Below are 15003 nucleotides of genomic sequence, written 5' to 3'. Positions count from 1 at the left end.
TATTTTAAAATTGTATTTTTTTGGCCCTGCCCATTTTAAACAAATCTCATATATACAAAACCACTGTCAGAATGTACAGAGGTTTTATATATATGTTATTTGTTTAAAATGGGCAGGGCCAAAAAATAACATTTTAAAATGTGTTTCTAACTTTTTTAATTACATAAATAACGTCTGACAAATGACCCCAAATTTCTTCTTTTATTGTCAATTATTTATATAAAAAAGGTGCAGCGCTAAAAATGAACACACAAGTATATATATTCCAAAAGTGATGAATAAAAAATGGTGACAGTTCGTGGTCTGTTCAAAAGTTGATAGTGACTTTTCAAACCCGTGATCTGGAGACAAATAGTGAAAATGCGCACTCACCAGATGCGTATTTTCAATACGCTTGTGTTATATAAACCAGGGTTTCCCCTCGCGAGATGGGATGGACGAGCTGGACCGTTTGGTGGACTCCCCTTCCTCTAGATGTAGAGCGGCCAGACTGCTACTTCCCTCTCAGAAATGGACAGGAAGTCGTGTAGTCTACATCAGGGCGTACATCATCCTTAAAACGGTTCAGGTGTCACGGGCTTGTGATGCTCAGGCACTAGAACGGATATGAGGCTCACCGCAGAGCCACCAAGAAATAGCCCATAGTGTAGTAGTTTTTTTTTTAATTAAATTTTATTGATCCACGAGGTTAATTTTCAAAACAAATAAAACAAGTACTGACCAAATGTGTAAGAAGATATCACGGCGTGCAGGCCCCTTTAAATTAATTTTGTAAATTTTTTATTTATTTATTTTTTTTTATTCTTTTATGCTATTATGTAGTACATTTATAAGTAGTTCAGCACATTTATTGAAATTACTTTGAATTTTTGTACAAACAATACTCTTAAAAGGTCCAAACTACATAAACAAGAAATTACTAAACAACAAAGTCTCCAATGCAAGATTCAGTTTGCTTTTATTATTTCAAATCTTAGAACATAGATGTAATAAAGTACAATTACACATAAAACATCTCCACAAGCATAATAAAATGTCCCTTCTAGGTGTATGAATATATGTCATTTGTATTTTTTTCTATCAACAGCAAAAGTCGTATTATACATTTCTGACAGTGTAAAATGCTATTTGTGAACGATGAATCACACATTTTTTTTTTTTTCTTGGCTAAACAACATTTTTTTTCTCTTTTGAAGAGGCAGTGGAAAGAAATGTAGGAATGTTTGAGCTAAATATAGTATAGCTTCCAGCTACAGGTATTACAGTCTATCGTGTCTCAGCCTTGTCTGTTATTGCTTAGCTTTTCAGCAATCTTCTGCAACTCCATGTCCATAATTGCCAGGTTCTCCAATTCTTTCTCCTGGAAGGTAATAAGAACACTGTTGTTAAAATCACAACTAAAAAATTTGTAATTTTATTTAAAAAAAAAATTACAAAAAAAGAACCTAAGTTGGGGGCCATGGTTTGGGGGCTGGATCCCCTGGGCAGGTGAGTATGTTTTTTATTTATTTATTTATTTATTTATTTATTTATTTTTTTACGAGAACCCTGCACACAAGTTAAGGGGATGGGAAGGGGAGAAGTAAATTCATTTTTAGGTTTTGTAGACTTTTCATAATTTATTAAAAAATATTTTTCCTGGAAGGTAATAAGAACACCGTTGTTAAATCACATCTAAAAAATGTGAGTTTTTTTGTCATTTTATTTTTTAAAAACATTACAAAAAAAGAACCTAAGCTGTGGGCCATGGTTTGGGGGCTGGATCCCCCGAGCAGGTGAGTATGTTATTTATTTATTTATTTTTTAAGAGAACCCTGCACACAAGTTAAGGGGATGGGAGGGTGAGAAGTAAAGTTCCTTTTTAGGTTTTGTAGACTTTTCATAATTTATTAAAAAATCTTTTTCCTGGAAGGTAATAAGAACACTGTTGTTAAATCACATCTAAAAAATGTGAGTTTTTTTGTAATTTTATTTTTAAAAACGTTACAAAAAAAAGAACCTAAGTTGGGGGCCATGGTTTGGGGGCTGCCGAACAAGGCTGGATCCCCTGGGCAGGTGAGTATGTTTTTTTTTCTTTTTGTTTTTTTCAAGAGAACCTTGCATACAAGTTAAGGGGACGGGAGGGGGAGAAGCAAAGTTCCTTTTTAAGTTTTGTAGACTTTTCATGATTTATTAAAAAATATTTTTCCTGGAAGGTAATAAGAACACTGTTGTTTAAATTTTTGAATTTTTTTGTAAATTTATTTTTAAAAACATTACAAAAAAAAGAACCTAAGTTGGGAACCATGGTTTGTGGGCTGGATCCCCTGGGCAGGTGAGTATGTTTTTTATTTATTTATTTATTTATTTATTTTTATGAGAACCCTGCACACAAGTTAAAAGGGGAGTTTTTTTGTAATTTTATTTTTAAAAACGTTACAAAAAAAGAACCTAAGTTGGGGGCCATGGTTTGGAGGCTGCCAAACAAGGCTGGATCCCCTGGGCAGGTGAGTATGTTATTTATTTATTTTTGTAAGAGAACCCTGCACACAAATTAAGGGGACGGGAGGGGGAGAAGTAAAGTTCCTTTTTAAGTTGTGTAGACTTTTCATAATTTATTAAAAAATCTTTTTCCTGGAAGGTAATAAGAACACTGTTCTTAAAATTTGAGTTTTTTTGTAATTTTATTTTTTAAAAAGTTACAAAAAAAGAACCTAAGTTGGGGGCCATGGTTTGGGGGCTGCCGAACAACACTGGATCCCCTGGGCAGGTGAGTATGTTATTTATTTATTTATTTAAGAGAACCCTGCACACAAGTTAAGGGGACGGGAGGGGAGAAGTAAAGTTCCTTTTTAAGTTTTGTAGACTTTTCATCATTTATTAAAAAATCTTTTTCCTGGAAGGTAATAAGAACACTGTTGTTAAATCACATCTAAAAATTTTTATTTTTTTTGTAATCTTATTTTTAAAAATGTTACAATAAATGAACCTAAGTTGGGGGCCATGGTTTGGGGGCTGCCGAACAAGGCTGGATCCCCTGGGCAGGTGAGTATGTTTTTTTTTTTTTTTTTTTTTCAAGAGAACCTTGCATACAAGTTAAGGGGACGGGAGGGGGAAAAGCAAAGTTCCTTTTTAAGTTTTGTAGACTTTTCATGATTTATTAAAAAATATTTTTCCTGGAAGGTAATAAGAACACTGTTGTTTAAATTTTTGAATTTTTTTGTAAATTTATTTTTAAAGACATTACAAAAAAAAGAACCTAAGTTGGGAACCATGGTTTGTGGGCTGGATCCCCTGGGCAGGTGAGTATGTTATTTATTTATTTATTTATTTATTTATTTTTATGAGAACCCTGCACACAAGTTAAAAGGGGAGTTTTTTTGTAATTTTATTTTTAAAAACGTTACAAAAAAAGAACCTAAGTTGGGGGCCATGGTTTGGAGGCTGCCGAACAAGGCTGGATCCCCTGGGCAGGTGAGTATGTTATTTATTTATTTTTGTAAGAGAACCCTGCACACAAATTAAGGGGACGGGAGGGGGAGAAGTAAAGTTCCTTTTTAAGTTGTGTAGACTTTTCATAATTTATTAAAAAATCTTTTTCCTGGAAGGTAATAAGAACACTGTTCTTAAAATTTGAGTTTTTTTGTAATTTTATTTTTTAAAAAGTTACAAAAAAAGAACCTAAGTTGGGGGCCATGGTTTGGGGGCTGCCGAACAACACTGGATCCCCTGGGCAGGTGAGTATGTTATTTATTTATTTATTTAAGAGAACCCTGCACACAAGTTAAGGGGACGGGAGGGGAGAAGTAAAGTTCCTTTTTAAGTTTTGTAGACTTTTCATCATTTATTAAAAAATCTTTTTCCTGGAAGGTAATAAGAACACTGTTGTTAAATCACATCTAAAAATTTTTATTTTTTTTGTAATCTTATTTTTAAAAATGTTACAATAAATGAACCTAAGTTGGGGGCCATGGTTTGGGGGCTGCCGAACAAGGCTGGATCCCCTGGGCAGGTGAGTATGTTTTTATTTTATTTTTTAAGAGAACCTTGCATACAAGTTAAGGGGACGGGAGGGGGAGAAGAAAAGTTAGTTTTTAAGTTCTGTAGACTTTTCACAATTTATTAAAAAAATCTTTCTCCTGGAAGGTAATAAGAACACTGTTGTTAAAATCACATCTAAAAAATTTTAGTTTTTTTTGTTCTTTTATTTTTAAAAAAGTTATAAAGAAAAAAAGAACCTATGTTGGGGGCCATGGGTTGGGTTTTTTTTTTGGGAAGAGGCAATTTTTTTTTTCTTGGCCTCTTGCCCCCACCACATTCTGGCCCAGGCCAGAATGACATGGCATGTTCCAGCAGCCCCCTGGAATAATCTGGTCACATGTCCCAGGAGGCCACAGGAGCCCATTAACAGCTGCACGTCATGGATCCCCTGGGCAGGTGAGTATGTTTTGTTTTTTGTAAGAGAACCCTGCATACAAGGTAAGGAGATGGGAGGGGGAAAGTAAAGTTCCTTTTTAAGTTTTGTAGACGTTTCACAATTTATTAAAAAATACAAAGTTGCAATTTTTTTTACCCAAGATCCTGAACATTCAGTCTTAAAGCTTACCTACAGGGAAAGGAAAAAAAAAATCTTCCTTGCAGTCGGATTGCGTTCAGAACGGCAAGGATTAATCGCTCCTTTAACCACTTCCAGTCCGGACACTTTTACCCCCTTCCTGTCCAGGCCAATTTTCAGCTTTCAGCGCTATCACACTTTGAATGACAATTGCGCAGTCATGCAACACTGTACCCATATGAATTTTTTTGCATTTTTTTGAGACAGACAAAGTTTTATTTTGGTGGTATTTATTCACCACTGGCATTGTTTGTTTGTTTTTTGCTATGTAAATGAAAAAGTCCAAAAATTTTGAAAAAAAGTGTTTTTCTTATTAAATTTTACAAATAAATAATATTTCATCATACATCTTGGCCAAAATGTATTCAGTTATCTTTTTAGTAAAATAAAATAACCCAAATTAGTTTATAACCAAAAATTATAATTTTAAAAACATTATTTTTACATTTTTATTTTTTTTGTATTATTATTTATGTTGTTTTTTTTTTTTACATACTGTCACCCTAGCAGTACAGTGTCACCATGGTGACACTGTACTACTTGTGGGGGTGATGAAGATTTTTCCTTTTTATACACTGATTGCTTTTACACCCATAAAGGCTGTAAAAGCAATCATTTCTCCTTCTCTCTGGCTGCATTCTTGCAGCCATTGAGAAATACTGTGTGAGCTCTGATTGGTCACAGCTTGTCACATGGTACAAGGCTGTTGTGAATAGCCCTGTACCATGTGACCTCTGTGATCATTCACAGATTTCACACGTAGTAAGCAATGATGTCACAAGTGACATCTTGCTTATTACTCTGCATGTGATCACTGATTGGCCAATAAGTGATCACATGATCGGGACCTCGCACAGAGGTCCCGTACAACGATCGGTGTTCCACTGTGTCCCAGTGAGCGTGCACAGTCCAAAATGGTGGGTGCCGTTTATGAACGGCAACCTGCCCTTGGACTGCCACCGTCCGGCCGTGTATATACAGTGGGCGGACAGCAAGTGGTTAAAGTAGAAATCTGTGAAAAATGTTTTTTGGATCTGTGCCCGCACTGCATGGGCCATCTGTTCGTTTTTTTCTAGGGGTCATGAAATTGAAGATATACTTACCGAATCTGCCGATCCTCAAAGCACAAGACCGATGCCCGTCGCTTCTGCCCCTATGCACCCTAGTGGTCTTGTGAATGGACCGTTCCCAGCGTCATCATGCCCATAGAGCGGCTCCTCGCGTGAGGACGGTAGGAACAGTCCACTGCTTAACATGAGGGAGTGCGGTTTTATGGAGGTTCGGAGGACAGGGTAAGTATATCTCTTCCCTAAACCCCTGGACAAAATGAGCCCCACTGCAAACCCCTGGACACAGCCCCCCTGCATGGGAAAATACAAATTACGAGTTACTGCTTTACGTCTACTGTACTGAAAAAGCAGTTTTACTTACCCGATCCTCCGCTCCTCCAGCAGCTGGCACTCTCCTCTACTCCCCCAAGCTCCAGTGGTGGACTGTCCCTCAGCTTCCTCAAGCTCAAAACAAGGCTATGCATATTGCGTTGTAATTGATGGTGTCAGTGGGCCCGTGGCTGCTGGAGAATATGGAGTCTGTGAAGACTGATCTAACAGTGTGGAGGGAGTCTGTAGGAGTGAAGGACTGGCTAAGGAAAAATGCTTTCTCTGGTCCCCTAGACCTAAACAAGCATGCAGGGGTGGACTGACCATTTGGAAACTCGGGCACTGCCCGAGGGCCCGGGGTCAGTAGGGGGCCCCATGAGATGCCCCTGGTACCTTTTTCATAGGCTTTTTTGAGTTTGGGCAAAGACACAGGGGCCCCATGATCTCCTATTGCCTGGGGGCCCCATGAGTTCTCAGTCCACCTCTGCAAGCATGTAACCCCTAGTGTGGGGGAAACCCCACCGAAAGGATATTTTTTTTTCTTTGAATGCTTTAAATGACCATAAAACATGCAGCTTTCCTATGAAATATTTATATTTACCCCCTGATTTTGCTTAATGTATTGTGTCTGAAGATGAATGAAGGTTTGGGAGCTAAAGGTTAGGAGTTACGTTGGATGTGACAGTAGCTGCTCCACCACCCAGAGGTGTCCCTAGGGTTGGTGTCACCCAGTGCGGTAACACTTGGTGACACCCCCTCCGACAATCCCCGCAGAATGGATCGGATCTGCGGATTGAGCAGAATGGATCAGACTTCGATCCATTCTGCTCAATCAGCAGATCCGATCCATCCTGCGGGGATCGTCGGCTTGCTTTACAACTTACCTTTTCTTGGAGCGGGGCCGATGTCACCCCATATAGGTTGCATGCCGATGATCCCCGCAGGATGGATCGGATCTGCAGATTGAGCAAAATGGATCGGACTCCAATCCATTATGCTCAATCTGCAGATCCGATCCATCCTGGGGGGATCGACGGCTTGCTTTACAACTTACCTTTTTGTGGAGCGGGTCCGGTGTCACCCCATGCGGTCGGTGTCACTCAGTGCAGACCGCACTTCCCGCACCTGCCCCCATATACGTTGCATGCCGATGATCTCCGCAGGATGGATCGGATCTGCGGATTGAACATAATGGATTGGAGTCCGATCCATTATGCTCAATCTGCAGATCTGATCCATCCTGGGGAGATCGTCGGCTTGCTTTACAACTTACCTTTTTGTGGAGCGGGTCCGGTGTCACTCGGTGCAGACCGCACCCCCCGCACCTGCCTCGGGACGCCACTGCCACCACCTACCTGACCTCATGCCGATAACAGAACCCGCAGGATCGTTGGCATGCAACCTATACGGGGTGACACAGGACCTGCTCCAAGAAAAGGTAAGTTGTAAAGAAACCCGACGATCCCGCAGGATGGATCGGATCCATCCTGGGGGGATCGTCGGCTTGCTTTACAACTTACCTTTTTGTGGAGCGAGTCCGGTGTCACCCCATGCGGTCGGTGTAACTCGTTGCGGACCGCACCCGCCGCACCTGCCTCGGGACGCCACTGCCACCACCTACCTGACCTCATGCTGATAACAGAACCTCAATATATATATCCTATAAGTGACCACCTTGCAGCTATTATCCAGAAGTCACTATATCGCACCTGATGCAGATAATTATTATCTTCTAAATACAATATTGCTGCCACTATACTGTACCTCAAAAGTCAAAAAATATTAGTATCACCCCTAATCCAATGAATACAAGCGGCGCATACATTTCATAATGCTATCATTAAACATCAATTATCATTCATAAATTGTGTCCTTCTCTGTCTTCACCATTATTGCTGTAACAAAAAATACATAAATTAATAAAATTATAATTAAATAAATAATAATAAAAAAATTATCATTATAAAACAACTTAGTGAATATGACACAAAATTATGACAGTCCACATTTCCCGTGACTTAAAAATATATATAAAATATATCACGCCCTGATGGTGAAGACAACGAAGGACACAATTTATGAATGATAACTGATGTTTAATGATAGCATTATGAAATGTAGGCGCCGCTTGTATTCACTGGATTAGGGGTGATACTAATATTTTTTGATAACAGAACCTGTCTCAGCATAGGTTGGAAACAGGGGCAGACTGACCATTTGGAAACTCGGGCACTGCCCGAGGGCCCGGGGTCAGTAGGGGGCCCCATGAGATGCCCCTGGTACCTTTTTCATAGGCTTGTTTTAGTTTGGGCAAGGATACAGGGGCCCCATGATCCCCTATTGCCCGGGGCCCCATGAGTTGTCAGTCCGCCCCTGGTTGGAAACCTACCGCTCAGCTAGGGCTCCCTTTCAGTTTCAAAGAATGTGGGCCAAAGCTGCATTAACCTTCCTAGCGGTCTGCTTATGTCAGTATTTCTGTGCTCAAAGCGGTACATTTTGCACGGAAATATGTAGTTTTTTTATTTTAGGCCTGTAATATTTAGGAATAACTCACTGAAATCTGTCCGAACAAGAGTCTAGTAAACATCCCGGGTATGTTACAATTTGAAACACGAAATCATAAATTATAATTTAATAAATAATAATATAATAATAATAAAAAATGTAATTCCATAATATAATCAAACCTGTTTTAATGTCATTGGTGATGTCAGTGGCAGTCAGTCAGTTTTTCCCCAGCGTCAGTTAGTGTTAGATTGCCCGCCGCACTATCTCATTATATCACATTATAAGTCGCTGATCACCACCATTAGAAGTATTAGAAAAAATTCTAATTCTTGTTTGTAGACGCTATAACTTTCTTGCAAACCAATCAATATACACTTGTTAGGATTTTTTTTTTCCAGAAATGATACATTTTGGCCAACGTTTATGAAGAAATTAGATTTTAAATTTTTTTTTTTAGATATTTCTTGTAGCAGAAAGTTAATATTGTTTTTTTCACAATTTTCAGTCTTTTCCTGTTATATCACAAAATTAAAAAAAAGCCAGTGGTGATCAAATATCACCAAAAGAAAGCTCTATTTGTGTGAAAAAAAAATTATATCAATTTCATTTTTGTACAGCATTGCATGACTGTGCAATTACCAGTTAAGTAGCACAGTGCCTAACAGCAAAAAATGGCCTGGTCATGAAGAGGGTAAAACTTTTGGGAGCTCAAGTGGTTAATGTGTTTTGACATATATTCTTTGAACTGAAAGGGAACCTTGGCTGGAAAGAAGGTGCTACTACACCTATATGGGGCACCAGTGAGCTTTTTGATAGAGGTGATATAAGCATTTAAATACATCATATCCCTAACATAGCAGCTTAAAAAAACTATAATCATAAAAATGTGACTTTAGTGGTTACATCGGGAGCAGGGTCGGACTGACAACTCATGGGGCCCCCGGGAAATAGGGTATCATGGGGCCCCTGTGTCCTTGCCCAAACTCAAAAAAGCCTATGAAAAAGGTACCAGGGGCATCTCATGGGGCCCCCTACTGACCCTGGGCCCTCAGGCAGTGCCCGAGTTTCCAAATGGTCAGTCCGCCCCTGATCGGGAGAGATCAATTCCAACAGGAATGCGGGCACTAGGTCCGGGCCGGCCGCGGCGAACTCACGCATGCGCAGTGAGTGACGCAGGGCGCGCGCCGAGCACCAATGACAGCGCAGGGCGCGGTATTTAAATCGCTCTGAGCTGTCATTGAATGCCATTCAAGCTAATCTGTTCCTGTGATACCTGTGTTACTGTGAGTACTTACCTGTCTGACCTTGCTGCCCTCTCCTGCCCTGATCCCTGGCTTGCCTGACCTCTCTTCTGAATGCCCCCTATTTGTTCTGATATACTGTTGCTGACCTGGCGTGTGACCCGACTATTCTCTGCCCGCTGTTTTGTACCTCGCATACCCCACGGTTCCCGACCCGGCTTGTTTGACCCTGCACCTGCTCAGCCATCCATCCCTCCATCCATCCATCCCGTTGGGATCTCCCGACCTCCTCACATCAGGCTCTTCCTCTGCGGGAGCCCTCGGCGAATATCTCTACCAGTGGTGGGTGTGCCCAGTAATCGCGACCTGGTCTCAGAGCGCTCCAAGTCCATCCCCACCATCAGGGGCCCTGGTGAACAAGTGCTCTGGGACTTAGATTCCGCACTATGGAAGCACCCCACCGGTGGATTGCTAGAGGTGCCGCCGGGTGGTCCCTTACAATTTCATTGTTGTAAGATTCTCTCAGTTTATGGAATAAACTTCACAAGATCTACATGATGTCATTCTCATTGAGTCACTGACTGTGGTATCCAACTGAGGTTGAAGTTATCGCTATCTCATCACAACTGTAAGTTACAGAGATCACACTATCAATGCTTAGATTGGAGACACAGAACAAGCTCTTCTTGCAGTATTTTTAATAATCAGTGCATTGACTGCATACAATAATGTCTCCAACCCCAAACCAGCCTTCCTTGACGCGTTTCATCACTCCTGGCATCCTCACAAGTATTGGGGAAGTCCAGGAGGGAAGGAGAAGAAGGAACTTAAAACATCTCATTTAATTCATCTTCGTTCTTCCATCCTTGACCATCCCTATCCTTGTGAGCAAGCCAGGAGAGGTGAAACGCATCAAGGAAGGCTGTTTTTGAGGTTGGAGACATTACTGTATGCAGTCAATTCATATATTAAAAATACTGAAAGAAGAGCTACCGGTAATTGGAGTGCGGATGCTTTTTTCCCCATTTTCAATGAAGAGTGGAGATGGACTGTAATGTCCGACTCCCAGGTTGTCCATGTGCCGGAGAGGCCAGTTTTGAGCAGAGCTATGGATCTGCGTTTTTCTGTCCTTTGTTCCTGGGGTTACACATGCAAAAAATGTGAAGTATGGATTTGTTTGTTGAAGGAAGTGAAGGAAATCTCCCCAATGAGACAAAAAAAACTGAAAAGGTTTTAACTAAAAAACTGTTGGCTTGATACATACAGTGGGGATCGAAAGTTTGGGCACCCCAGCTAAAAATTTGTATTAATGTGCATAAAGAAGCCAAGGAAAGATGGAAAAATCTCCAAAAGGCATCAAATTACAGATTAGACATTCTTATATTATGTCAACAAAAGTTAGATTTTATTTCCATCATTTACACTTTCAAAATAACAGAAAACAAAAAAAATGGCGTCTGCAAAAGTTTGGGCCCCCTGCAGAGTTAATATCTTGTACTGCCCCCTTTGGCAAGTATCACAGCTTGTAAACGCTTTTTGTAGCCAGCCAAGAGTCTTTCAATTCTTGTTTGAGGTATCTTTGCCCATTCTTCCTTACAAAAGTCTTCCAGTTCTTTGAGATCTCTGGGCTGTCTGTCACGCACTGCTCTTTTAAGGTCTATCCATAGATTTTCAATTATGTTGAGGTCAGGAGATTGTGAAGGCCATGGCAAAACCTTCAGTTTACGCCTCTTGATGTAGTCCCCTGTGGATTTCGAGGTGTGTTTAGGATCATTATCCATTTGTAGAAGCCATCCTCTCTTTAACTTCAGCTTTTTCACAGATGGCATCAAATTACCATCCAAAATTTGCTGAAATTTTATTGAATCCATTTTTCCTTCTACTCGTGAGATGTTCCCTGTGCCACTGGCTGCAACACAACCCCAAAGCATGATTGATCCAACCCCATGCTTAACAGTTGGACAGAGGTTCTTTTCATTAAATTCTGTGCCCCTTCTTCTCCAAACGTACCTTTGCTCATTCAGGCCAAAAAGTTCAATTTTAACCTCATCGGTCCACAGAACTTGTTTCCAAAATGCATCAGGCTTGTCTATATGTTCATTTGCAAAGTTCAAACGATGATTTTTGTGGTGAGGACGTAGAAGAGGTTTTCTTCTGATGACTCTTCCATGAAGACCACATTTGTACAAGTATCTCTTTATAGTGGAATAGTGTACCACAACTCCAGTGTCTGCCAGATCTTTCTGGAGGGATCGTGCAGTCAAACGTGGGTTTTGAATTGTTTTTCTCACAATCCTGCGAGCTGTTCTGTCTGATATTTTTCTTGGTCTTCCAGATCTTGCTTTAACTTCCACTGTTCCTGATGACTGCCATTTCTTAATTACATTCCGAACAGAGGAAATTGACATCTGAAAATGCTTTGCTATCTTCTTATAGCCTTCTCCAGCTTTGTGAGCGTCAACTATTTTCAGTTTCAGTTTTCTAGACAACTGCTTAGAAGAACCCATGGTGCTGATTGTTGGGGCAAGGTCAGATGAGTCTGGGCATTTAAAACCTTTGAGACTGACATCACCTGGTCTTCCCAGACGATGATTGAGAACAATCCATGACACTGGCATGTCTCAGCTTTGCAAAGGGGGCAGTGCATGCTATAAATTCTGCAGGGTGCCCAAACTTTTGCAGACGCCATTTTTTTGTTTTCTGTTATTTTGAAAGTGTAAGTGATGGAAATAAAATCTAACTTTTGTTGACATATTAGAAGAATGTCTAATCTGTAATTTGATGCCTTTTGGAGATTTTTCCATTTTTCCTTGGCTTCTTTATGCACATTAATACAAATTTTTAGCTGGGGTGCCCAAACTTTCGATCCCCACTGTACTTTGAAATATAAATCATTGGACATTTGTTTTCATTTGGTTAAAGTGTTGTCCAACTCAAGCTCCTTTGGGAACAACAAAGGAAAATTAAAAAATGTAATTTGAAGCAATTCATCAAGGAATTTAAATGACTGCTATAGGAGACAGTTCTAATTTTGATAAAGCATCATCACATCAACATGTATCAAGGGAAAACATCCTAATCGTTCTGTATCAGTGATGATCGATAATATTGTACACTTACAGTACATAATAATATAGGACAATCGGATGTATTTTTTATTTCTCCATTTCATAGCAAAAAACAGAATTAATTCACCTAACACAAGTGTTTAGAAAGCAGGCTAGTGTGCGAGAACTGGATCAGATAACCCTGAAGCCAAATAGAGCTGCTGTACGTCAGACAGATTTTTTGTTTCATTGGTAAGATGAAACTGATTGCTAGCCATGGGCAATAGCTTGTGTTCTGGTGCTTTGCTTTGGCCCAATATAATTTTAAGTACACTTTATTTTCTAGCAAGAAAACAGATCTGCAATGTCAAAAATGAGATGTGCTCAAAATTGTAAGGTCCTACATACAGAATTTTTGAGAATTAGGGTCATACTTCTACATTATTTATAAACAAATATTCACAGCTCACCCCTACTTAACGCGGAGTACCCCCTGAAAAAAAAAAAGTCAGCAGCTACAAAAACTGTAGCTGCTGAGTTTTAAAATACAGTCACTTACCTGTCCCCCGGTCCAGCGGTGTCCTCACCACCACTGGTTTCACCAGCCATCTTCTCTACCTGGTGCCGTCATATTTAGTATGGGCACCTGGCTGTGACAGCTTGTGGCTTCACAGCCGGGTGCTCACCACGCATGCGCGAGAAGCGCTGCACTTTGTGAATGGCCCCGTAGTCTTCTGGGACCTGTCACGTGTCCCAGCAGACTATGGGGAGGGAGGGAGGAGGACAACTTCCTCTTCCGATCGCCCAGGCGATCGCAGATCGAGTGGGAGCGGGTACCTGTCAAATTCAGGTACCGGCTCCCCAAAAGTGCCAATCCTTAAAGGGGAGCGGGGGACAAAGACTTAAAGCGGAACCTCCCCTTTTGGGTGGAGCTCCGCTTTAATGCCCACCATCCTATGTGCAGTGCATGGAAACCATCTCTCTTCTAGGGCTTGAAATCATGTAGATAAAGTAGATTCCCAGCACTTCAACATAACCTCCAATAATTCCTTTACTGAAAAAGCAACCTTTACAGAGTAATTGTTGATGCGTTTCTTAGTTTGCCTTAGTCATAGCATATGTATTGTATATGGCTATAACCAAGGCTGACTAAGTGTCATGCCTACCCCTAGCATAGGTGTTTAAACACTATAGCTGGCTCTGTCAGTGCTCAGTTGCCCCCAGGTCTTGAACAAAATGTTATAATGCCTGGCAACCATGCTGTGTCAGGCGCGAGCTAAGCACGGCAAACAGGTACTTGTGGTTAACAGACAGGCAGAGTGGTCCAATGGTAGTCCAGGTTCAGGGCAGGCAAGGTTCAGAGAGTCGTTAGTCAAATCTGTGGTGAAAAGGCAGGCAGAGTTCAGACAGTAGTCCATAGTTCGATATGAGGTCTATAAGAAGGAAATCCTAATTAGCTGGAAGGGTGGGGTTCTGCATGAGTGCTGCCGGCACTGGTGAGCTACAGTTCATTGAGGGAACCATGAATGCCAACATGTACTGTGACATACTGAAGCAGAGCATGATCCCCTCCCTTCGGAGACTGGGCCGCAGGGCGGTATTACAACATGATAACGACCCCAAACACAACTCCAAGATGACCACTGCCTTGCTAAAGAAGCTGAGGGTAAAGGCGAAGGACTGGACAAGCATGTCTCCAGACCTAAACCCTATTGAGCATCTGTGGGGCATCCTCAAACAGAAGGTGGAGGAGCACAAAGTCTTGGGCAAAGGTGAAGGTCAATGCACAAGGCAGGTGAGCAGGGAGCTTGAAACACGTGTTGCAAATGCTATCACAAGTATGACACTAAGGGCTTGGCAGGCTTAAAACAGGTTTGGACTCCACTCAGAAGCTGTGTCCACACCAATCACCCTGCAGGTGGACAGTCAAACAGGGAGAGTGCAGCTCAGCCAAAACCGGGAGGCTGAAATAAGGACAGCAGCTGCCATGGAAGAGGAGTGTTACAAGCTCCTGACACTAAGACAGAAACGCTCCCTCACAAACTTTTGAAGAAGAAGGGAAGCCCATCGCCATTTAAAAGCCTTAGTTCCATTTGATTAAGCCCTCCATCATACAGACTATACCACCTGGTATATACAAGCTCTAACACATTTCACTTCGTTCAGAGCTTAATCATAAGGCAATAATGCGCCAGTGACTGCTCTGTGTGTACAGATGGTTTTTCCATAAAGGA

General features: G+C 41.0%; 1 protein-coding gene across 1 annotated transcript in view; it reads right to left on the bottom strand.

Moving 5' to 3' along the window:
- Positions 1–934: 934 nt before the first annotated feature.
- The window catches only part of CHGB (chromogranin B), a 100263-nt gene continuing 86194 nt past the window's right edge, over positions 935–15003 (bottom strand). The window contains exon 5 of the mRNA XM_089665305.1: positions 935–1360. Within this exon, the coding sequence (XP_089521431.1) occupies positions 1277–1360 (84 nt within the window). The 3' untranslated portion in view covers positions 935–1276. The remainder of the gene's footprint in view (positions 1361–15003) is intronic.

This window comes from Staurois parvus, unplaced genomic scaffold (genome assembly GCF_062004578.1).
Source record: "Staurois parvus isolate SC_StPar_1 unplaced genomic scaffold, SC_StPar_1.0 ptg002180l, whole genome shotgun sequence".
NCBI classification, from domain to species: Eukaryota; Metazoa; Chordata; class Amphibia; order Anura; family Ranidae; genus Staurois; species Staurois parvus.
This window is presented reverse-complemented; position numbering and strand designations above follow the sequence as displayed.